This window comes from Pterocles gutturalis, unplaced genomic scaffold (assembly GCF_000699245.1).
Source record: "Pterocles gutturalis isolate BGI_N339 unplaced genomic scaffold, ASM69924v1 scaffold15440, whole genome shotgun sequence".
In the NCBI taxonomy this organism is placed as follows: domain Eukaryota; kingdom Metazoa; phylum Chordata; class Aves; order Pterocliformes; family Pteroclidae; genus Pterocles; species Pterocles gutturalis.
The window spans coordinates 1904-26319 of NW_010143676.1; the positions used below are offsets into that span (position 1 = coordinate 1904).

The following is a 24416-nucleotide window of genomic DNA, read 5'->3' on the forward strand; positions in this document are numbered from 1 at the left end:
CATCGTTCTTTTTTCAAAAGCTACAAATATAACCAAATGTAATCATTTTATAAAATGGGGAAGCTTTCTAAAAGTTCAGATAGACAGCAAAGTATAGCCTCCATTTTCATATGAAAATTTTGCTATCCAGAAATGCATGGCTATATTTGTATTCCTATGAATTCTTACTCAACTGCGAACCAGTTTTAACTTAGAAAGATGCTCAGACAAGAGCTGTGTAACAACGAACTCCCATCTCTTGACAGTGACACTAAGGACAGTGTCAAGAAAGATAAAAGAATAGAGAAAAATTACTGCAGCACAGTAATTAACAGTCTTACCGACCCTCAAAACTTACTGAAAAATATTTAACACCAACAGGATCCTGAAGAAGACGCTCAAATGAAACAGCCCAGCTTGCAACTCTTCTTTCTCGAAGACGTCGGCAGCTCTGTACACTGGGAAGACTAGCATTGCTACTGAGGCTATTTTCACTGATGCAGTCTTTTAAATCAGTACTATTCAGCTCTATTGAAAAAAAAATGAACAGATTTGTTAATAAAATATTAGCCACTTTTACTCTTCAGCATTGTTTACTTGATTTATCACACCTCCTCAAGTTGACAGTAGTGCACACTTCAAAATATCCCTGCTCATTTTTATTAGGAGCACCTGCATAGAAAAAGCAGTCCCAACCATCTCCATTTTCTTCTGTTCCACTGCAAAGAAAATTAAATGAGTGTCCTAAAAGCAATCCCCTGACAGAATAAAAACAAGCAGACACAAAAGGAAGTCTTTCTTGCTCAAAAGGATAAATATTTTGGACAAAATTTTCTGCTCTCATTCCTCACTCAATGGACTGCAATCCTTTTTAAGATTATCCAAGGAAGGCAGACCTTTAAGAACCCATCATTCACCAGAAAGTAGGCAAAAACCTGTTTAGCGATGAGAAATAGCAAATTTCATACACTCACAAATCAGTAGACAGGGACTCTGAAGTATTTCATGGAAATGAGAGATTCCTGTTAAATGCTGAAAATTTAGGAGAGAAGTAAACTGTGGAAAATACCAAGGAAAATTAGCTAGTAATGGGCGCCTTCCTCATCTGTGGAAAGCAGAGGTATCTGGCCATAGAACCTAAATTTATCAGTGTTTCTGACAAAAACAGGGATCTGAGACTCCCTTCCAGACTTGAGTAACATAGTACAGTTAGGAACCGATTGAATGACCAGATTCTTTAGATCTCAATAAAAACAGGAATTTCTTTTGTATTCTAAAAGACAAATTAACAAGAACCTGTAGAGAATTCAGGAAAACAATCTTGTATAGCAGCATGACTGTAACAATTTCAAGTATTCACCCCAGATCATCTTTGTCACATATCAATAAACAGAGTAAGCACAAAAAAAGAAATCATAAAGAAATGACCACTTGTTCACAGAAGTGGAAAGGTGAAAGAAACGGTTGCTCTAAGCAAAAGGGAGGACTGTACACAACAGGGGTGTGCGTGCCCTTTTAGAAATCACCGCTCTCTCCATCTCTCAGTTTACACAAATGTAAAATTGATATATACTAGCACTCACAGATGATACCAACTTCACAGAGATGATCTAAGATTTAATTAGTTGTGAAGAAACAACCAAATAAAGCCCTGAGCTACCTGGTCTGATCTCATAATGGACCCTGCTTTGAGCAGGAGGCTGCACTAGAGAGATGCCAAACTGAATGATTCTGTGATGAAGGCATAAAAAAAGTGGACAATCAATCCTTTGAAAAAATAGCAGTAAGAGATGTGAGAAAATAATACCCTCAAATAAAATAGATTATCTCTTCAATAATTCTATGCCAAATGGAAAAGCAAATATCCAACTCACTATAAATGAAATGAGAAAACTGAATTCACAACCAGTAAGAAATGGCCTATTCTTCACAGAGACATTTTTATTGTTGTTTATTTTCCTCAGTTAATCACCTGGCCTAACTAAAGCAAGGAGTAATTTCACCAAAGTTACTACTTTATAAGATCTCTCAAGGTCTCCTTTTCTGTTATATATATTTCAAAGCATTTTGCATTTTCAAATTTTGTGTTACAAAACATTATTGCTCCTCCCTGGAAGTATGAACTTTGGAAAAAAGGACCATTCAAAGATAGTTATAAACATAGGAAAAAAGTTACAAAGACAAGAAAGAATAAAGAATAAAACAGTTCTGAAACTTCATTTTTAAATGTATTCTGCGGCTTAGAAATATTTACTGAGATGTAACAGTTAACTCCTGCAAATTTCTGGAAGCAAAGCTATTGTTTAAGACAAAAAATAAGACAAAATAAAACAAAGATACAGAATTAAATTTAGGGAGGAATGAAAATTTAACTTTATCTTTTCAACAAGGATATTTAAGGATCACAGCAATACATCAGGTATATAAATATTTTTCTTTGACTAATCATCATATAAACCAAAGCTAATTAAAAACACTCAGCAAATAATGCCAGATTTTCTTATAAGAAATATTTACTCACTTCTTCCTTTAGGACATATGAAAAAGCATAATCAAGTCAACTCTTAACCTCATTAGAGAATACCTGTCACCACAGTGAAACTACCGTGAAAGAAGTTAATATGACTCTGAAGAGAATTGTATCTAAATTTATTATCTAAAGTATTTTGTTTTAACTCCGCAGGTGGATACGTTTTATTTTGCAGTCCAGGATATAAACAGACACCCACTTCTTAATATATCTGGAACAGTTTCAGATACTTTCTCATGCCTAGTCAGTTCAATCCCCAGCATTCTCCAGTAATGAAGGATGAAAATTTCCTAGTTCCTTTCAGGCAAAATCAGAAAGGCAAACTCATCCCACATACCAAACTGTTTAAACCCACTTGGCTGACATAGGGAAATTAGGGAGTAGCCACATGAAGTGCTCAACTCTAAATGCCCAAGTCACAGTGCCTTAGGACTCAGAAGGGATTACAGAATGTAGGCACAGCAGTCGCTACCAGGTCAGCTTCACCTTCCTCCCTCTCAGTGGCGGCTGTTCAACTTCCCTAGGGCAGGCAGGAGGGCCAGCCAAACTGCAATTACAGTCTCGGGCTGCTTACACCCGTGGGTGACTGCTAACTGCCTTTAATTGCTAGCAGCTGCTCGCTCGCTCCACCTTGCCAGGGCTACATTTGCTATAAACTGCACTGGATTCTCATTCCTCTGATATACTGCTGACTCTGGAGGTCCCATGAACACAAATGAAGCAAAATAAGACTGCATTTTCAACAACGTTGAGAGCTGCTGGCACAGGTCCTCCAGAACGTTAAAGCAGTATGAAGGGATTACTCATTCACAGTAAACTGTCTCTGTTCTGCTGGATTTTATTTAGCTAATTCTGATTTTTTCAGAAAGAACTATTTGAATTCATACTTAATCCTGACAATGTTTTATTTCCCCTTAAAGCAAAAATGCAGTCAGTTTGCTTTTCAAATCTGTACAGATTTCTGCAGGGGTACCCATCAATCCAAAAACAATACAGAACAAGGCTGCTTCCCAGAAAAGGCTTAGTTATTCTAGCTTCTCTTACCACATAGATCAACAGTCGCAATTAAAACAGTTACAGCCTAGTGCAGGTGTACCATTTAGAATCAGAGAAAAAGAAAGGTCAGGCACAAAGAAAAAAAACCCCACCAGCTATAACACTAGTACATAATTTATCCAAATAGTGCTTAAATGAAGAATGCATAAGCCGTAATTCCTGCTCTGCTCCCCTTGCAGAGGAATGTCTCCAATGTAAGAACTTCAGTGTCAGGTTTCCCAACTTTAACAACTCGTGTGTTCCTAGGTAAACACTACCCACCTTGGAAAGCAGGAGTGGAGAAACTTTCCAACAGAGTCCCATATTTCATATAATGAGCATACTGTGATGATCGTTAGAGGAAACATAGATCCTGATTCCCATCCTCAAATGTTCTAACCACAAGGCTGTTGTACAAAGTAGACTCCTTCTTGTTAACTGTCTAAAAAAGGAAGATTAGCTATTGGGAATCTCAGGATGCCAACGGAGCTTACTGTGAAAACTCCAACTCAGATGCACAGAAGACTTATCAGAGTGTGGAGTTTCCTAATGCCTGCCTGCCTTCTTCCTTACTGCGTGGAAGCACTGACTCATCTTGCATTACCTGTAAAGAAGGCTCCGTAGTCAAGCATCCTGGATACCAGGAATGTATATTTATTTCTGTTCTGTTCAAGAGCACCGTACTTAGCAAGGAAGCAATACTTTCTGAGCAAACTCATTCCATTTCATTTATTTCCTTCTTCAAATAGAGAATTGACAAAGAATGTTTTCTAAAAACCCACAGAAAAACAATCTTCTACATCTTCTGTGTTTACACATTCTGTGGAGGTTCTTGGTTTTGTTTTACAAAACCAGCACTATGTAAGAAAACGCAGGCATTTAATCAGCTAAAATCTCAAAAGTATACAGGATAAGATGGCTTTGAAAGTTTTGATTTAAATAATACAAAGCAGTAAGTCTGACTAAAATTAATTAAGGATATTTTTGTATGCATTTGTTCATTAAGTCCATATGTATTTTTTGACCTACGAATACTTTTTATTCTTGTGAGAAGCTACACGTATTCTTTGAAACCATTGGAATGCGTACATTCATATAATTAAGATATTCCAGTTAATCACTAGATACATTACCTGGATAAAGCTGATAAGAACCACTGCGGTGCCACTTAAGCAAATACTTCAAGCTATTCACTGAAAGCCATCCTTCTGAATCCATACCAAGTTCAGCTGCAATGTCCCGGAACCCATTGGGTGCAGATTAGTCTTACTGTACGGCACACTGTTCCTCTGCAACTTTGCAATAAGGGAAACAAACGCATTCCCCCACAGCAATTCCTGGTAGCCTCTAACACCATTCTAAACAAATTGATTCTTTACCCACATGGCTTCAAGCAGAGGAAAGCAATAGTATACTTAACACAAAGCATTATAAAATGCTACATAAATAATTTAAAGAAAAGACCTTTTGCCTGCTAAAGGAACTTAAATTATTTACGCTACAGTGGAACACAGCTACAGCAAGCATGTGCTGCCAATGTAACTGAAAAATAAGTCATATTATATATGACTTATAAATATAAGTCATAAAATAAGTCAGTCACCTGTTGGAGGAAATAATGTGTCTCTATTTATAGTGCAAACAGTAATGTTTTGTTTCATTTTGGATTTCATTGTTGATTTTTTGCTCCACCTTCTTTAGTTACTTTTTGAAATACCGTTTTACATTATTTATCATTGTAAACATAAAGACCTTTCTGAAAGGAACCTGAAGAACACTTTTCCTTATGAAAATTATTTCCAGGTGATGAACACTAAAAACAGAAATCAGCAGAAACTACAGCAAAGTAGTACGTCAGGAAAAAGACATGCGTCTAGTATCTGTTATGCTTGAGTATTTGGAAAGAATAGACTTCAGCTTTGTGGAACTGATCTCTGCAGGGAATAGCAGGTAAGAACTGACTTAAACATTCTCAATAGCTCAGATACCTCACTACCTGTCTGTAATGGGAGATGAATGATGATGTACTTCTCCAAGGTTTTCCCTTTGTAAAGTGCCATCTAGGTATCAATAGCCAAAGTCAGACACTAGCCGGGGACTATTGATCATCCCTGTGACGATTTAGATGGCACAGTGCTCAAAACATCAGCCACAGCCTGCATGCTGTGCAAACACTCTATTCCCACAGTCAGCAGTAATGGACAGTTTCCGAGATGGGAAGCAGGAGAAATCAACTAATTACAGGTCGTTGTAGTAATATAAAATGGTTTCTGGTATAACTAGAGCATAGATTCTGCAAATTAATTGATCTATAACAGTAATCTTGCATCTAAGCATTATCACAGTTTCCACTCTGACTGTCTGCAATTAATTAAGCAAATCAATTACAGTTAAGAGTTGCTACTGGTCTGCACCTCTGGAAACATCACTAATGCAAGTACCTTTATCTTTTATATGTTCCCTACCTTGCAAAGCCCAAGTGCACGGTTTTGGCTAATGAGAACATCCCAGCCTTGCACAAGCTGAGTTACCACATAAAATAAATGCAACAAAGAATATAGTCGCTTTCCAGTGCCTGGCTCTAGTGTAATGAAAGCCATATGACACGAGGCTTCATTGACCTCCGAAAGAAAATGTACAGAGAGCTGTCATGCCTCCTAGTATACTGAAGGGATGTATATAAACACATAATTACTTTTTATACATAAATTTCCCTTCCCAGATTAAAGCCTAACAACAGTATTTATAGCATTTATTTATATGTACAAATACTATTATAAAATTTAGCCTAGGAAGGGAAGTATGTACTGCTATAATAATGGTTACACTGGTGCAAATTTCTCTAATCCAGACATGCCCTAAAATGTGTAAATCTGTGGGTCTATTAATGAATTAGTGAGATTAGAGAAGACTGGGAAAATTTCAGTGCTGTGACATATTCAATAAAAGTGAAATCCTGAAAATGTAATTCAGACATGAATCAGAGCTTTTTACTCAATGAAGCTCTAAAATAAATTAATTGGGATTTTCTTTCATTTCACTTTTTCTGGTTACAGTCTCTCTGGTTCTTATTTTTCCAATCCACTTTCTAGGTATTTTAGCATTGATTCACTATTACTCAGTATAGTTCAACTACTGCCTTTTACATAAATTACACCCCCCCTCTTAAGTAGCATACAACAGTGAAGGTAAAGTCCATGTTAAATCTTCAAGCACCAGCTGAAAAAATAGTTCAGATAACTCATCAGAAAAACGCATGTAACTTACTGGCTGTTCTTTCACCTCTGCAACTTACATGGCCCTTAGATTTCATGACTTCACAAAACTGTATAGAATTAATTGTGAAAACACAATTACCTACAGAATTTGAATGAAATACGGAAGTCATATTGGAAGAACTGAAAATAAGCCAGATCTTTAAAATAAATTTTCAGCTGGAAGCATAAAAAGATTGACATGACTATCATATGAGTACTATCACAGCGATCTCCAAGTTTGGACAGGCCACAGAAAATAATTTTCATTACCATGGAACAAGAACCCTCGTGGAGACAAAACCCAAGTATATCCCATTTTAGCTAAAAAAGATCAATCAAATTTTTTGCCCCTCAGCACCTGGAACTTAATTCAACTACATACAGAAACAAAAATAGTCTGTGCTTTGTCTTGATTTTTATATCAAGCAGGTAACATCTGGGGGAAAAAAGCAGCATATTTTCCCCCACAAAAACATAGGCTGTATTTTAGAAACAGGAAATTGAATAGACACAATTATTTTCTCTTTCCTTCTTTTGTCACTTTGCAGGCAATACAGATACAAGATAGTGCCCATCTTCTCACATAGACAGAAGTACTGTTACAGCAGTAGACTGTGTCAGCACTAGAGAAGGAAAGTAGCTGACAAAGTCAGACAGTCATTGGAAAATGGCCCTATCAGAAGGACCAAAACAGTAACGTTTTTCTCTGCTGTAGTTTTAGTTTTGCAAGGAATCAGAAATTAGGACACAATCAAGTTTTGTATTGCTAATTTTGCATTTATATTTGCATATAATATAAAAAATTATCCTTACCATTCAAAATATTTCTTCAATTTCATCACTATAATTAGACCAACACAGTTTGGCCCCTTTTTATTTAATAAATTTGTCTTGTACTGTTGTCAAAGAATAGCAAGTAAGTGAGTTTCTTTGCAGGATGAAGTGAACCAACTCCTGCCAAGCAAGACAAGTGAGAAAAGCCATCTCTTGTACACCCTAAGCTGTACAAATTCCTTTATTCCATTAAGGAATCATACTTAAACAGTTTCAACTAACTTCAAAGGTTCAGAGAAATCCTCTTCTAAAGTTTAAGAAAGATTGGACATCCTTTAAAACATTGAAGCCACGTTAAAATCAAAACAAACAAGCTTCGGTGACATATGGAGGAGTTTACTTAGAAGTACTTCAGAACTGCAGAAGCTCCATGCTGGGATTTTACAAATATCAAATTACTTACCCTCTTCTCAAAATGCATCACAGTGTAAAGAAATTTCAACCTCAACAAATGCACCAACACAGCTTACAACTCAGCAGCTAGAGTATATCTCTTCAAAAGCAAACAGGGTATGTAAAGGACAATAAAACAGAGAAAAAAGATTTTATCTAGCATCCAGTTATACAAAGGTCTACCAGCTCTGCCTCTTTATTACTATGAATGAAGAAGCCTAGTTATAATAAAAACGTGCATATAGAGAGAGATGTGCCACAAAAAAAAAATTATGCAAATAAATCAGTGAAAGCATGTGAACATAATCCTGCAATATTTCCATAGGCGCAGTTCATAGAGTTCTGTGCCACCTTGGACTCACATCTCATATCATATCACCTTATTTACCACACATTATATTGCTTAATGTGGAAAACTGATTCTTTTTCATTATAAAAGTAAAAACAAGCTTCAGCTTACCTCCATCAGAAACAGTTGCTGACTGCAATAAGAAAGAGAAAAATAAGTGTTACTTAAGTTTCACAGTAAGTATTAGAAATTTCTGAGCTTCACTTAATATTTGAAGTGTTAGCTACTTTTACCATCATATTAACAACAGATAGAATGAAAGAGGAAAATCTAAAGAAACCAGCTGTTACTTTCTCACTGGTGTTTCTTCCCCACCACAAAATTCACCCCAGGCCTTTTAGCCACTGTCCTGGAACTTGATCCCACAATATTTACTGGACAAAGTACCCTTCCCCTGCTGATGACTTCTGACTTCTGCACAGCCAAACAGATGTAAGAGTGCTTCCAACAAGCTAGGACTGCGGTAAGAACTCCTCACCATCTCTAATCGTATTTTACATCAAATTTTCAAGAACAATTAGACTTCTAGTGAAATGTCAAAGTCTGTGCATTTATCTACACCAACCTTCTCATCTTTGATCACAAATTAACTCAAGGCAACTAACATTTCTGTAAAACCAAGCAGGTCACCATTTCCCAAACATGTACTCCAGAGTTTGCATCTTGACGCTTAGCTGAGTGAAGGATTGGAAGGACAGCTGATTTTTAGGTTAAAGTTTGTACTAATTTTTAATGGCTATTAAAAAGTATTATTATTTTAATTTAGGGAATCTTTTCTTGGCCATTTAAAGTGTCTTTGAGCCTTTAAGTAACTTTCTGAACAGTTAGAAAGAAACTCTCTTATTTGGTACTGCTCTTTAAAAAGCTAGGAAGAGTGCCCTGCAATATCTACAATTTCTTCAAGACAGAAAACACATTGAAGAAAAAAACCATACATACATACACAACTCAAGAGAAAAGCTATCTCTCCATAGTTTGTCTGTATTTTCCAGCCTTGGCAACAACTCCCCTTCAAAATCCACAAAAATCTTTAGTAATCCTTAAAAGAACAGTATCTTCCCCTTTCTTTCTCTTTTCTGTTTCATTGCAGGATCTCATACTGCTGTTAACACTATCTGAAGAATATCACTTGTTACAAACCATTGTGGCCTCACCGTTCACATCAGCAGCAGAGGATCTGATCTAATTTTTAATACAAGTATTTTGGAACTTCCAAAGTCTAAACTAGTCTCTATAGACATCATTCCTCGGGTGCTAGTTCAGATAAACACAAATACATCTTTCATTGAAAAGATCAAAAAAAATGATGCCACTTCTTGTTTCACTAAACAAAAATAAATGCTTCTGAATCTGTGAAGAATAATAATAAAATCAAAGCATATCCAGGCCTCTCACTTTTTTTAATAAACTGTTTCAGGTATTAAAAGATTACTTTTGTTTTGGGTACAGTTCTTCAGTGAGGCTTAAGACACCTTTTCTACTTCTATTTTGCAAATAAATCTAGCAAGTATATTATGCAGTCAGAAGCCATAACTCAATTCATGTTTGTAATTTAGAAAATTTAATTTACATCACTGAACTCTGTTTTATAAATATTATTACTTCTAATTTCTCGTTCACATATTGTACACAACAGCTGATGAATAAACAATTTCAACATAATTTCTCAAAGAATGAAGAAAAGGATGATTCAAAGTAAAGTAATAGTATCAGTTTACACATTAGACAGAAAAAAAACTTTCAAAATATCTACATTTTAGGAATGGTCATTTACTTTGGCAGCTTGCATAAATCTAGATTCATATATTAAGTACAATTGTCCTTCATGTTTTTGAAAGGTATCAAGTAAAATTAATAGGATTCTCATGACAGTAAAAAGAATGTTTACACTACTTTTTTCAAAAACTGGGAAGTTAACAATTGTAAAATATAATTTTAAAGCAAAAATGGTGTGATTTCATAGAACAGCTCAAACATTAACACAATTAAGTTCTATGGACAATGAGATAGTTTTACCTCAATCAATTTAGCATTAGTTAATGCAGTGAGCTTTCTACACACCATGAGTTGGTTCTGTGTGTATTTTAACTGCTTCAGCTAATGCACGTTACTTTACACGTATCAGTATCTTAAAGTGTCTCCAAGCAAGGCCTTAGTAATTATTATGTTTAAACATAAAAAAAAAAAAAATTAAAAAAGTATCCATAGGAAGAACAGAATTTCTTATCTAAATACCAACCACCTACTTCTGTGCTATTAAGATGTTTCAGATTTCTCTTTGGTTTCGATATATTCCAACTGTATGTTGTGTTGTTTTGGTTTTGTTTTTTTTTTTTACATAACAGTGTCACTAAAACTACCCAGCATGTTCCAAGCATTATCAGTTACTTCTCTAGAGCACAGAGTAAAATCCATTTTAAGAACAGTACTTTAAATTCATCTATGTAACTGAACTAAATCCACTTAATTCAGCAAAACCAGATAGAAACTAAAGCTTGCAATTATTGTGTAAGAACTTGCAGTAATACGTTCAAAACATGTTTGTGAGTACTTAGAAATCTTAACATAAACCTGTCAGAAATTGCATGCAGTCCACGTGTAGACAAAGCAGCTTTTCTTCTAAACTGTTCAGCTGAAACTTGTCTAGATTTGTTCAAAGGTATAAGTTGTACAACCAGATTTTTTTAAATACTATGATGATCTCATTTTAAAAATTCACTATATGTTGGGGGCTGTTTTTCATCCTTCAGCTCTCACGCTTACTACCACTGGAGGCTCTTCAGGACTAAATTTGATCTACTGTACATACAAAGTTTGATTAGTTGATGAAATTTAACACTCACCACATACATATTAAGAACTGCCTATTAAAAAACATGTATTAAAAAGCTATATAAAATGGAAGAGTTCCTGTATGTAGCCACTTCTGAAAGATGAGGAAGGATAAGGTATGACCCTGTGCCAGTTAGGGCTAATGTGAAGATTAAAAAAAGAATATATTTAAGTATTTCATTCCAAATGACAGGACATATATGTATTCATCTTGTGAATGTACATATGAACTATCACCTAGAGATAAAATCTAATTATATTCAACCCTCAAATCTTTCACAACCAGATAAGAAGTGAAATTAGTTCTTCAAATTACCCTTAGTTCCAAATTGGTTTCAGAAAAATCCTATGGTATATACCAGGAGACTGATGGTAACAAATTACCAAAATTTTTAAAATAAATCTAGCTTAGAAAAACTAAAATGTCTTCCAGTTTATCTCTTCATGGGAACTCTGCTTGCTCATCCAGCTGGGTTAGCAGCTGAAGTATACAGACACACACACACCCTCCACAGAGGTGAAGGACGCAGCTCTCTTCCCTAGACCTCAGGGCAAGTCTTGATCCCTGTGATCCAAGTGAGGAGCTCAGCGCCAGGACCAGCAAGCTGAACAGTGGCTTCCCAGTTATCATACACCATAAAAGATGTTCTAGGTCTCTGTAAACTGGCAAATGCTTCAGCATATACTAGATAGCATAAAGCTCTGAGTAAGAGAAAACATGTAAAATTTCTCATTGTATCATCTCTCTTTGCCAGGCTGAAAAAACAGAAAGGCCCGTGAGTTTTTTGATGTCATGTTCAGGATCTGCACGCAGGAAATCTAAGAGTATTGGCTTACAATAATTAACAGAAAACTCCCTTGTGAGTACATAAACCTTTTGTTCCAGAATAGAAACAGACAACACGGTATGTTGCACCAACAACAGGTTAAAAAGGGAGAGAGGGCATAAAGAATCATCATTCATAAGGTTGAAGCAGCCTGTGTCTTTTCCCTTTCATGGTCTATAACCTGCTAGATGCCTGCACCACTGCATGAAACTATTCTGATGACATCTTTCAGTGGACAGAAACTCTTGCCCAGAAAATCCACTTAGTACCATTTTACAGGGGTCAGGTCCCAGGAAACTAAGTACTGTCAAAGTCTGCCATAAAACCATGATGCAGAAAACCCAAAAGTACCCTACCCATACCCCAGACATTACACTGAGCAAAAAATTCCATGTGTACAGACTACTCAGGTAACACAATACAAAAATGTCCTTTTCCTCCAGCTCAGAATTTGTCATTCAAGACAGTCATGCTCAAGTACTTAAGAAGAACAAAGGGAAAGATGGGGATATTGGGAGGGGTGACACATGCTAGGAAATGCCAGGCCTTAGCAATAAAATGGAGAAACATGAAATCATCTGCGCTAACAGAATGGGGGTGAGTGCCTTCCTGAGTCAAAAAAGACATACGTATTTTCCAACTCCTTCTGAGATCGGGAGGGATGAAATCTACAAGCAGAGTGAAACTCTCTCCTACTCTAACAATGACAAAATCACAGACTGAACAGAAACATCTATTTCTTTCTTGGGCATCCAGAAAGATTCCGAGAAAAAGGGATTAAAAATGACCTCTCTATGTGTCCTTTCTAAAGCACACGTTCTTCCAATACAGGCATTGATTTTTTGCTGCATCCAAAGAATTCTCTGACTGCTGCATTCAGAATCTGTTAGGCTTACCTAGTACAATATTACACTACACACTATTTTACAAAAGCCCCTCTACTTAAGCCTTTCAGCTTGGAATGGCATACCCAGCTCCACCAACCTCCTAAACTGATTTTCTCATATGATTTCAATACACAAAATAAGTTTGTGAAACTTGTCATGTTCTTTAAGAGATAAAGCACTGAATACAAATAGCCAACTTTCAAACATTCCGTCACTCAGCTCAGGGAAAGACTATCACTCAGTCGACTGCCTGCTTGCATCTAGTTCTGTTCAAACTCCTTATTAAATCACCTGAAGCAACTTCTCCTTTTGCCAAGGTATGAATTATGAGTGGGTACCTAGATCTTCAGTAACATTACTTCAGGACTTACATTACATACACGTATTTTTATCCTTTTGAATACATTACGGGATTAAAATTGTACAAATGCCATGAACTTCAATGATCTCTGGGAGGGAGATCATGTCTCAAAATACGGTATATACTGTTCAGTCATTTTAAATAAAAAATAAAACCATATTACTTATAAATTCTTGTTAGATTTTCCTTCTAATAAATAATCTCAAATATACTTCTCACCCAAATATTAGAGCCATATTATAGCGTTTGTTTCAAAATATCCTTGTTTCAAAATATTATTGCAATTAATTTCATGATTCAGAATTCTATAAGAAGGATGCTCCTTCAGAATGCCACTTAAAGGAGAACTATCACAATTTCTTTTCTCAATTTTCTGCCATCAAAGAAGTGCATTTATAATAGTTTAATACAAAAGTATTATAGATGTAAGAATTCCCAAGGAAAAAAAATACAGTAATTTTACTGAATACATTCTTCTCTGAAGTTAAATATTTTTATCAGATATTTTAATCTATAAAAACAACATATGAATAGTAAATAATGTGACATTTGGAATTAATTTCAGAAATAAATGTTCAACTTTTTACCCCAAACAAAACCAATCATATCACATACAAACACAGTGCCTTAAATGACAAATCCATCCCTAAAATTATTTTGGTAAAGATATATACAAAATACATACAGTGTTATATAAAGATATAATATTGATATAATGGTAAGAAAGCATATACAAAATACACTGCACAGAATTAAAAAATAGGCACAGATATAAACATACTGACATACTGGGCACAGTTCATAAATACATCTCAAAATCTGAATGTTAGTTGGTACTATAAGATTCCCTTTATTCTTCTCTGATAATAAACTCCAATGTTTGCATTTCCAAAGGAATTTTAACTCAAATACTTCAAAGTCAAAAAGCTTACAGGCTAAGGAAAAAGCATTCTGAAGCTGATAACATTCTTCTCTAATTTCTTGCCAATAACAATAGCCTTTTCTAATTTCTCACTGCAACGATGCCTTGCCTTAGCTAAATATAATTCATATCACTTACCCGCTCTTCGTAAGAAACAGCAGTTATTTTTCCTAGCAGTACTCTTCCTAAATTCATCTTTGCTTAATACAGAAAAAGCATTTCCTTAACACATCAGCTTCTCAAAGATTAAACTAAGAAATTCAGCCCTGTTCCATGCCTGTACATGCCAGTAAAGTTTAAAGGCATTTCGTATGAAGTTCTATTTTACTCCCTTTATGTTACCCATAGCAACAGGCCAATGCAGGAAGCTGTGGTTCGTCAGGGATTCAGATTAGATCTCAATTATCTCTCAGCAGAAAAGCTAGATAATTTTATATAACTCACACGGATTGTATCTTAAAACGTTTCCTATAACAAATCAGGAAAATAAAATTACGTTGAATTGTGTGATAGACCTGTATTCAATAAAACAGATTTCCAAGACAGTTTTCAGAAAACCATTAGTTAATCACCCTAACATTAGTTATAGAAACATTTACATAGTAAACCACTATTTTCAGAGGTTTACATAATGCAAGCCAAAATAAAGTCGGACCTCAAACGATCTATTCTCCTTAACTTTTCAGTGGTTAACACTATAGATTGCATGTAAAAATCAGCAGTACAAGGAAACTTGGCTTATCTGGTTAAATCTAGGAGCAGCCCATCGTCACTAAAGACAAAATTCTCCTTTCAGAAACCAGCTGATATTCTGCCCTTCCTTCCTCACTACCTGAGCCTGTGCTGAACTGATGTCAAGACAGTTCTGTGCACTGCGCCTTAGGAACAGAGAGCAAAATAGGCTACTTGTAAGGTAAGAGGGAAGTGCTATTAAGTTGCCTGTGACAGCAGTGTCTTCAAGAGACTGCATATGGGAAATATAGGATTTCATGAAGTTTGCTGCTATTCACAAGTAAATAGCAATAGTACCTAAACCATTCATTGCTGTTGCTTCTTAAGCAATCAGAATACAATTTTCTGCTAAAAATAAACACAAGAATTGCAAACTGGGAATCATTAGTGGGCATTTTTATGCTAGTGGGATGCCCTTAGAGCCAAGGTGGACTTACTAGTAGTAGTTCAGGAAACAGGAATCTTCTCCTTTGTTCAGTGCAGTATGTGGAATCCCCCACATCCATACAGTTCCTAGTTTGAGCTTCTAATATAAAAACAACCCCATGAAGAAGGCAAATATTACTCTGAACTTCTCACAGAATCACAGAATCCTAGAATGTTTTGGGTTGGAAGGGACCTTAAAGATCCTTTAGTTCCAACCCCCCTGCCATGGGCTGGGACACCTTCCACTGGACCAGGTTGTTCAAAGCCTTATCGCCTTGAACACCTCAAGGGATGATGGTGTTATACAGCAAGAAAATGAGACAAGAAGAAGTTAAGAGCCTTTACTCAAGATCTCATGGTAAGATTGGCTTGCAAAAGACAGTCCAAATCTGCACATCTTCCCCTATTTGGTTTTAGGATGAAGAGACTTGGTGAACAGAAAAACTCAATCTTCTCAATTTAATTTAGAGTGATCAGAGAAGGAATTTTCAGCTAATTGCAGATGAAAATGGAGGAAGCACACTTTAACAAGCATTCCAGAGACATAAGCAAATTGCTCAATGGAAAAGTTCATTTTATGATTGATTACTTGTTTGAATAGGCTAACCGCTGCACTTTTGAATGCCGTTTTCTACAAGTGCTTAATACCATAAAGAAATGCAATGGAAACAAATGGGTGGGTAGACAGGAAGGAACGTGTTTTACAAATTACACCCTCCATTATCTTAGGACTTAAGAAGCAAATGCCCTGATACTTGCACAGAAGAACAGTTTTACTACATGTGGATAAGTATTAAAAATTTATAATTTTATGAAGAAAAAATGCCAAACAGAGCTGTTTAAATACTGCATTTTGCTTGACACTAAACCAAGTGGGATGCAGAAAGTATTTTCACTGTCAATACCTTAACCAAACAGCAACACCATCACAAATACACACGTGACCAGGTGCATGATAATCCTTATACTGGATAAGTAAAAAGCACAAATGAATCAGAAATGCCTAGAGAACTTTCCTATGAACATCCCTTTAGGGTGACACAAAAAGGCTTTTATCAATAGCGTCTACCTAACGCTCAACCTGGTCCTCCAAGAATCACCTATAAAGATAAAATGCACTAGCAGAGTTTTAACAGGTGAGGATGCTACCCACAAGAACACGAGAATGATTAGGAGAAAAGTAACCCCACATGCAATGGGATGTAGCTGCAAGACTAGCACTACATGAGACCGTTGTGAACAGTTAGGAACACCGTGTGTGGGCAATGTTTTATACATTCTAGGCACTCATACTTGGCGTTATAAACCTAATAATCCCTTAGTTTAAACAGACCTTTAGAGTTGTTGATTTTAGTTCACTGAACTGAGCACTGCACGTCCACATTTTTTCCACACAGTGACTCTACTAACACTGCAAGTAAGTTCTGCCAGTTAGACAGAACCAGTTAATGATAATGGCTATGAAGTGTCGCGTGACTCTGAAAGCCCTTTAAAAGAATTCATATCTCTTTAAATTTTCACAGGTTATTTCAGCAGTTTCCAGATTCAAAATCTTGTGATTTTGTGTACCCTATTTGTAAACCAGGCAGGCAACTCAAAGTTCAAAGGTCAAAAGCAGAAGGAATGTTAATCTGCAAAGCTATTAATGGAAAGTGTTAAAATATGACACAACAGCTTTAAAAACCTTATTCAGATATACCAACACCGACATTTGTAAACCCACATCCATCTGCTTAGAAGCTAAACTGTGGGAAGGGGTAGAGACCCCAGATCTGGTTGATCTGTTTTTCTCTTCTACCCTCCCTCCACTTCCTGCTCTTATTTTCTTTTGTACATTTGTTTTCAGAGCAGAAAAAGCTGAAGAGAAAGACAGAATGACAGGAAGCCTGGATAACTTTTAACTTGTCAAAAGATGAATAGGATTTACTATATTCTTGACTTCTAAAAGAAGAAAACACACACAAAAAACGCCACACAACTAGAAAGAGGCAGCTCCCAGTCACACAAATTCCTAAAGTAAATTTGACATTGGTGGAATACACCACTAAAAATCTTAAATCTCATCAATACCAAGTATTTCCTTTCTTTATCTCATATTAAAGAAAGTAACAACTACTTACATGAAAACCAGAGAAAAAAATATCTGTTAACAACATTATTTAGCTCACTGACTCTAGTTACTGAAATAGAAAGCAGGAGTACCAAAGCCTACACAAAAATTAAGAAAACGTCATTATAAAATGTGTTTTTTCCCTAATTCTCCAATTTTCTATAATCTGTCTAGATATATTTTTTGTCAATTATTTGTCAGCTACTCAACAACAAACAGACCCCATACGTGCTACTGATTAAAAGAGGGAAGATTCTCATCATTGTGGTTTCCTTCTATCAGTTTTAAAGATAAAAGTCCTTCCTATTCCAAGGCATTAGTAACGAAAAATATTTTCAAGCCAAAGTATTTTCAATTTGTGTGTGTATGAGTAACTGAAATACAAGCTACCTTGTTAAATACCAAGACTTCCTACACTATGAATTCAGTGAAGGGACTGTATGCAAACTGCTGTTCCGAGTGCCCCCTGCTGCCTGCCTGCACTTCTGAGCCTGATGTACACATTTTAAAGTGTTCAGTTCAGGAAGATCTGCCATCCAGAAATCTCCTCTAAAAACAAATATTTGGTTTTGAAGGCCATATTGTAAACTTTGAAAAATACTTCTGTAGAGCCTGACTGTAAACTGATAATAAAAAAATACACTTTTTCAAAAATGTTTTTTAAATAATGACTATTTTTTTCCTTCTGTTGATCAACATTTTAAGACAATTGAATTCTTTCCACTAACAAAATCATGTAGAAACAGCATAACTCGTACATCAAGATGGAAGGTGACTTACAGCCCAATAGTAAATTAAAATTAAATTACATATTAAGGAAGATATGACTAAGGGACGGATCACTGAAACACACTAAGCCACTTTTGAATTTCCTACTACTGCAGACAGAGCCACTAAGAATCAATCGATTTTGAGAAAACAAATGTAAAACTGAGCATGAAAGCTACTAATTTTTAAGTAAACAATGCATATATGTCTTCCTAAGCCTTGCGATTGTTTCTTTCCCTTTTCATTTTAAATCTGATAGTTTTAATGCTATACTTTTAGCATTACAATTATTCTGAGATACAGAGACATAAATAAGATTACTATAACGTCAAAATTTGATAATACAGCTTTGACCTGTAATGACAAAATATGTTATCTGAGCAACAAGAAGCTAAAACTGGTCTGGTCTCTATACCTCAGAAATTTTGTATTCTATGAATGTTTTTCATGTATTTTCAGTTATTTCAATAGCTCATACCATCTGGATTCTGTTTTATTGGATAAAAATCCAGCTGGAAGAAAAAAAATCACTTTAGCTGCACACCTTAAAAAAACCCTGTAACAATCAGAAGGTAACTTATTCTTGCTTTACGGAAACACATGTGCAAGTAGAGTGAAAATTAAGTGAAAGATTTATAAAACACTTAATTAGAGAAGTATCTGTATATCTACTATACTCCACATTTTAAAAACAATACAGTGCTAAAGAGAGATTTAAAACATGTCTACAAAAATGGTGTATTCTTAATTTCATAATCGAGCTTATATAGAAAGTCAACTTAAATACTTATACTTACGAACTTTGTCTCTTTAAAACCTCATTGAATCCTTAGAAGCATTATTTATCATACTTCACTGCAAGATTTCCTAGCTCAGAAGACTACTCATTAAACCGTATTCCTGTTTTCTCTTTAGACAAACAAAACTTTATACTTACAGACACTTGACTATCAGTAAAAGTTTTCTCCATGTATAAATAGTTTAATAGCTCATTGTTAAGAAACAGTCCCTTCAACTTTATTATTACTCTCTTTCTGAACACATATTTACTTCTTCCGGAGTCCAGTAAAAAAATGAGGCTTCTCTGTCTGTTGCCCTATCAACACCTCTCCCATTCTCCTCCCTCCCCAGCACATTCTCCGCCCTCAATACTGGTTCTGTATCTTCTCATCAAAAGGAACAGGCAGCTTCTAAAACGGTGTTTAGGCAGGTCCCGTGTAACAATAAAGCTTCTGTAAAGACAACAGCATGCTCCTGAGGAATCTGCTAATGTAAAATGCATTCAGTAAGGGCCCACAGGACTCCATCTTAAACATTTGTCCAAACTTGTTCAAGCACTGAGTCAACATCATTTTCTCCTCCAAAGTATTCTCTTTTTAATATATTCCCCTTTGATGAGTATAGTATCTGAATGAACTCGGCCATTGATCCCTATTAAAAATACGTAAAATATAATCTTTTAGAAAAAAAATTGTTAAAACTTGTAAGACTTACAGCAAATTTCTTCCAATTTCTAGCATGTAGGAATGAACTTGGCCATTGATTCCTATTAAAAATACGTAAAATATAATCTAAAAATACTTTTAGAAAAAAAATTGTTAAAACTTGTAAGACTTACAGCAAATTTCTTCCAATTTCTAGCATGTAGGTGCATGTCTCTGTATGATTACAATCACGTGTATGCATATTATGCAATCTACCTTATCCTACCAAAACGCTCTGTGTTCTTTTGAGTAAGCAGGGCATTGGCATTTACAAGGATCCTGTTCCAAGTGAAACATTATTCTCGTAATTTTCAATACCACACCTACTCTCCAGACAGACCTGCAATATCTGTGTATTTGCAGAAAGAAATGCATGCGCTTGCTGCCCAACAAATGCTTAAATACCATCCTTCTGCTGTTCCTCCATCCAGAGGGAAGCAGAGGATGGGATTTTTACTGTATTTTTTAAGTATCAGAAGAACAGATGAAAAGTTTTGATGATTTAATATTGAATAAAAAAGCAGTAGCTCATCTAGTAGAAGCTCTACAGGTGACTTTTTTGTTTGTTTTCAACTTCACTGGACTGGTAAATCCATGAGAACAGTGAAAACTAAATGGTACCACCTCTTAGCCAGAATCCCAGCAATTTAAGCACAGAGACAGAATCAGAAACAATTCACAGAAGGCTACAGTGCTATCATTTGTGCTGTATCTATTCTGTGATTATACTCTAGAAATACCAATTTAGTTCATTCAATAAGGCCTTAATTCACTCCCTAACATTAACCAGATCTCACAGAGCAAAAATCCCTCCTTATCCCCATTTAGCACGTGACAGGACAAGAAGACATCTCAGGTAACAGAAAGCGCAGCTGAGGGAGGGCAGGAACAGAGGCATGAAACCACTCACCCGGTTCCTCATTCCTACCAGGGGAATTGCACAGGCAATCTGTTTTGCAGCAGAAGCTCTAACCAGTAACACTGCCGGCTCAGACAGCTGTAGCACAAACAGTATATGCTCCCAGAGCCCACGGCAAGTACGCTGCGCCAGGAGATACTATGGTCAGCAAGCCTTTTACTTTACTAACAAACAAGTTGACACCAAGTGAAAGGTAACGCACCTTCCTGTGCCGACAGTACAATCTATAATCCCACAGCTATGGAGAAGCAATGTCCATCCTTGAGTCTAAGAACATAATCACTTCAAAACATGGGTTTATCAAACCCAGTATTATCTTTCCAGTCGTGGCCGCACATGGATGTCTGCCAACGAGTACAACAGGGCAACATATAGGACATTTCTCTGATTACATTCTCCCAGACTCCAGGTGTTTTTAGTTCAGGAGATTTCCTGAACCTGGTGTGGCTTGTCTTCTTAATAATCCCCAGTGGGTCTCTTTTCCAAATACTTGTCCACTTTCCCTCCAGGGCATGCAAATTTCTTGCATCCACAGCACTCAGTGGTGAGGCGTCCCACAGACAGACTCACCTCCTGCATGAACAACTGTGTTCTTCTGTTTGTTTTGCTCCTGGCTCCAGCTACCTTAATTAATGGTGCCAACTTCTTGTCCTGAAGGAGACAGTGAGCAGTCAATCCCAACCACTTCTGCTCTGCCACCCATGATTTTGTACTCTTTCTTACGCCTTTCTGAACCTTTTCTACTTCTAACATAACATTTTTAAAATAAAGAGACCAGGTATGGGCAAATCACAGATGTATATAATGGAATCACTATGTGTTTTTTTTCCTCTATTTCTTCCCTAATAATTCATAATGCAGGATTTTGTTTCATTGCTACTGTACTAAGCTGATGTTTTTATGCAACTCTCCCATATAACTAAAAGACCTCACTTCTGAGAAGAAACATTCAGCTCAGAGACATTACATATAATTTGATATATGAAGCCAGGACTATTTTGCCTCATTTGCACTGCTTTACATTTATCTGCATACATTTTCATGTGCCATTTCATTGTCCACTCTTACAAAAGCAGCCTGCTCTCATCTTCAAGGACTGCTCTTGTCCTTATTACCTTGAATAACTTCACCTCACTGCTCACCTTCTTGGGAGGAGCCTTAAACGATGCTCTTGAATCAACAAGCATAGCATATTAAACTGAAGCAAGGGCCAGCCTTAAGCAACAAATAATTTTGAGTTTCAATAAGACCCCAATACTGTCAGCTATTAATTAGACCCAGGAGAGCAAAGAGTTTTAGTTCAAAGGCAGCAAGCCCAGTTTTAAAAGAATGCTAGGTACTAAAGGTTCTGGAGAAAGACATCTCTGAGAGGCTGCCTGCCTACCAAAAGTCCCAATCCAGCTAGCACTGACTGTTTCATTGCCACACAAAGAAACCAGAACAACAGGAATGGAGCCAAAACCAAGTCCAATACCTTATGTTGCTCAACTAAGGGATATGGCCCCTTTGTAGCTTCAAGTAGTCACCTTAACTTGTTCACCCTGGCTAATCCTTGCAGTTCGACAAGCGTGACTGCATCAGAGACGCTGACAGCTTATGAATTTACCTGTGTCCATTTAATGAGACGTCTTAAGAATGTCAATACTGGCTACCGACAAGAAGTAAGGCCTGCTGCCTGATTTAAGCAGAACACAAGTTCTCATCTAGTCCCTGAAAGCATATATTGTGCCTCTGGTTCTGTGACAGAAACCGGCTCATGTTGGAGAGCAAAGCCCAGAGGCAATAAGGCTTGGAGAGCAATTGAGTGGCAGGGTCAGACAATGTACCAATTGATTCCTCAGGGAGAAATTTCTCCATAGAGTGCCAACCATCTTTGCACATATGGGGACTGAATTCCCCGTGGAATCCATCCGAGGCAACACTATTGGTTTCTTCTGGCACCAAAGTATGGGATGAGCGCTGCCATGGTGAGCACTGCCATATGTACCTCACAAAGAAAGCTGAGATGAGATTCAGCTCTCAGCACATTCTCAGATTTTTACATGGCAAATTTCTCCAGAATCTGAAATAAAGAAAATAACCCAAAAGCAGTAGAAAAGAGTAAACAGTAAAATTACAAAAGTATGATTATGTTACCAATTGCAATAACAGAAAACAAATCCCATTATTCTCTGTGTCTGGGAAAAAATCTCACAGTTTAACATTCTGGATTGTATCTAGAAACAAGTATCTCAAATTCACAATAAACAAGAGGTTACACACAACTGTACTCATCTGCTGACAAAGCCACCTTTGTCAGATACTTTACAAAACAGTGTGAAGAGCATAAGAACTTTGCATTATAAAGTCTATAAATGTAAGGAAAACTTAGAGCATATATTGGCAATCTTTTAAAAATTGTGGTACAGTATAAAACACCAGCAAAGACTTAAGGTCCACGATCTGCAGAAAAAAGAAATAAATGTATACTGCTAGCATGATGTTGTCCTCATTTAGGTGGTAACAATGGATATTGTTATATAACTAATATACTAATATATACTAATATAATCAAAGTACCTGATAAGATTACACATGCCAAAGCAAAAGCCTGAAGAAGATCCTCTAGAATACACTGAAGAGTGTTTGAAATTCTTAATAGAGCAGCCTAGAGGACCAAATGTGAAAAAACAATGCTCTCGGAAATCTTTAAAGGACACCAAGAGTGATGTCAGCAAAAAAGACCAAGGGACACCAGAGGCATCATCCAGAACAAGATGACAGTAACGCACAGACATATTTGTATGAGTCAAATAAATAGCACCATATACTACTGCATAGTTCCAAAGACAGCTGGTGCGTTCTGGCCACTATCATACCACCAAGCTCTCCCAACCTCCTATCGATCAAGTTAGTTGCATCCAAACTGCCTGCTGGCCCCAGCGATGCTAGCTATTAGGGCTCACCTCTAAACCACGGCCAAAATCATTTAAGAAAATACACTAGTTGGCCCAGGATGAAGCCACATAAATGACAACTCTAACAATGTGTCAGTACAAACATTGCAATCCCTTACCTGCCCCTGTGTCCTGGCAGTGTTTCATTTACCAGTGCAGCCACTATGAAGCACACAGGTGAACAACTCCAGCCAGGACTGTAACAGTCAAAGGTCTGAACAGTGCAGAAGAATGCCTGGTAGAAACCACTGGATGCTTTCAAAGCCTTACTGATCAGCTCCATGACCACATATGCTACAGTAATTCAAGGTAAAGAAAACAATGTTTAATGTCATGGCTAACTTACACTGTTTAAAGCTCTATATTGTTGTTCAGCAAGAGGGCTTGGGCTATTATAGCCAGTGACTGTAAAATCACTAAGCACACATATTACACTTTGTACTGTTTTAAAAGCTGACCCCTGGTGGCACACTCCCAGAAACAGGATCTGTCATTCACTGAGGGAACAGAGAAATGAAGAACCTAGGCTGTGGTCACAGATCCATGAGGCTTCCAAAACAGAATTGTTAGGGGCTGGACTGTGTTAGCATTCAGCCTTCAGAATATCCATATCTGAGAGAGGAGCATCCCTTTAAGAATTCTATTATTAGCATGCTAAAAATACAGAACTACCTTTCACACACAAAAATGGGAGATTTTATTCTTGCTTACTGTTTTATTTCACAAGTGGCTTCTTCTCCACCTCCATGAAAGCAGACAGCAACGCTGTCAGTTTCGGAAGTTACATCTTAGATAAAAATTAGGACAAAATGCATGCAAAAGATGCAATACTTAA

The 24416-nt window shown here is 36.5% G+C and overlaps 1 protein-coding gene across 1 annotated transcript in view; it reads right to left on the reverse strand.

The window, feature by feature from the left end:
- Positions 1 to 337: 337 nt before the first annotated feature.
- LOC104457444 (regulator of G-protein signaling 12-like) overlaps positions 338 to 24416 on the reverse strand; it is a gene marked incomplete at its 3' end in the record, with an annotated part of 43770 nt that continues 19691 nt past the window's right edge. Inside the window, exons 3-4 of the mRNA XM_010084830.1 lie at positions 8489 to 8510; positions 338 to 507 (exon numbers count right to left, since the gene is read on the reverse strand). Of these exons, the coding sequence (XP_010083132.1) occupies positions 338 to 507; positions 8489 to 8510 (192 nt within the window). The remainder of the gene's footprint in view (positions 508 to 8488; positions 8511 to 24416) is intronic.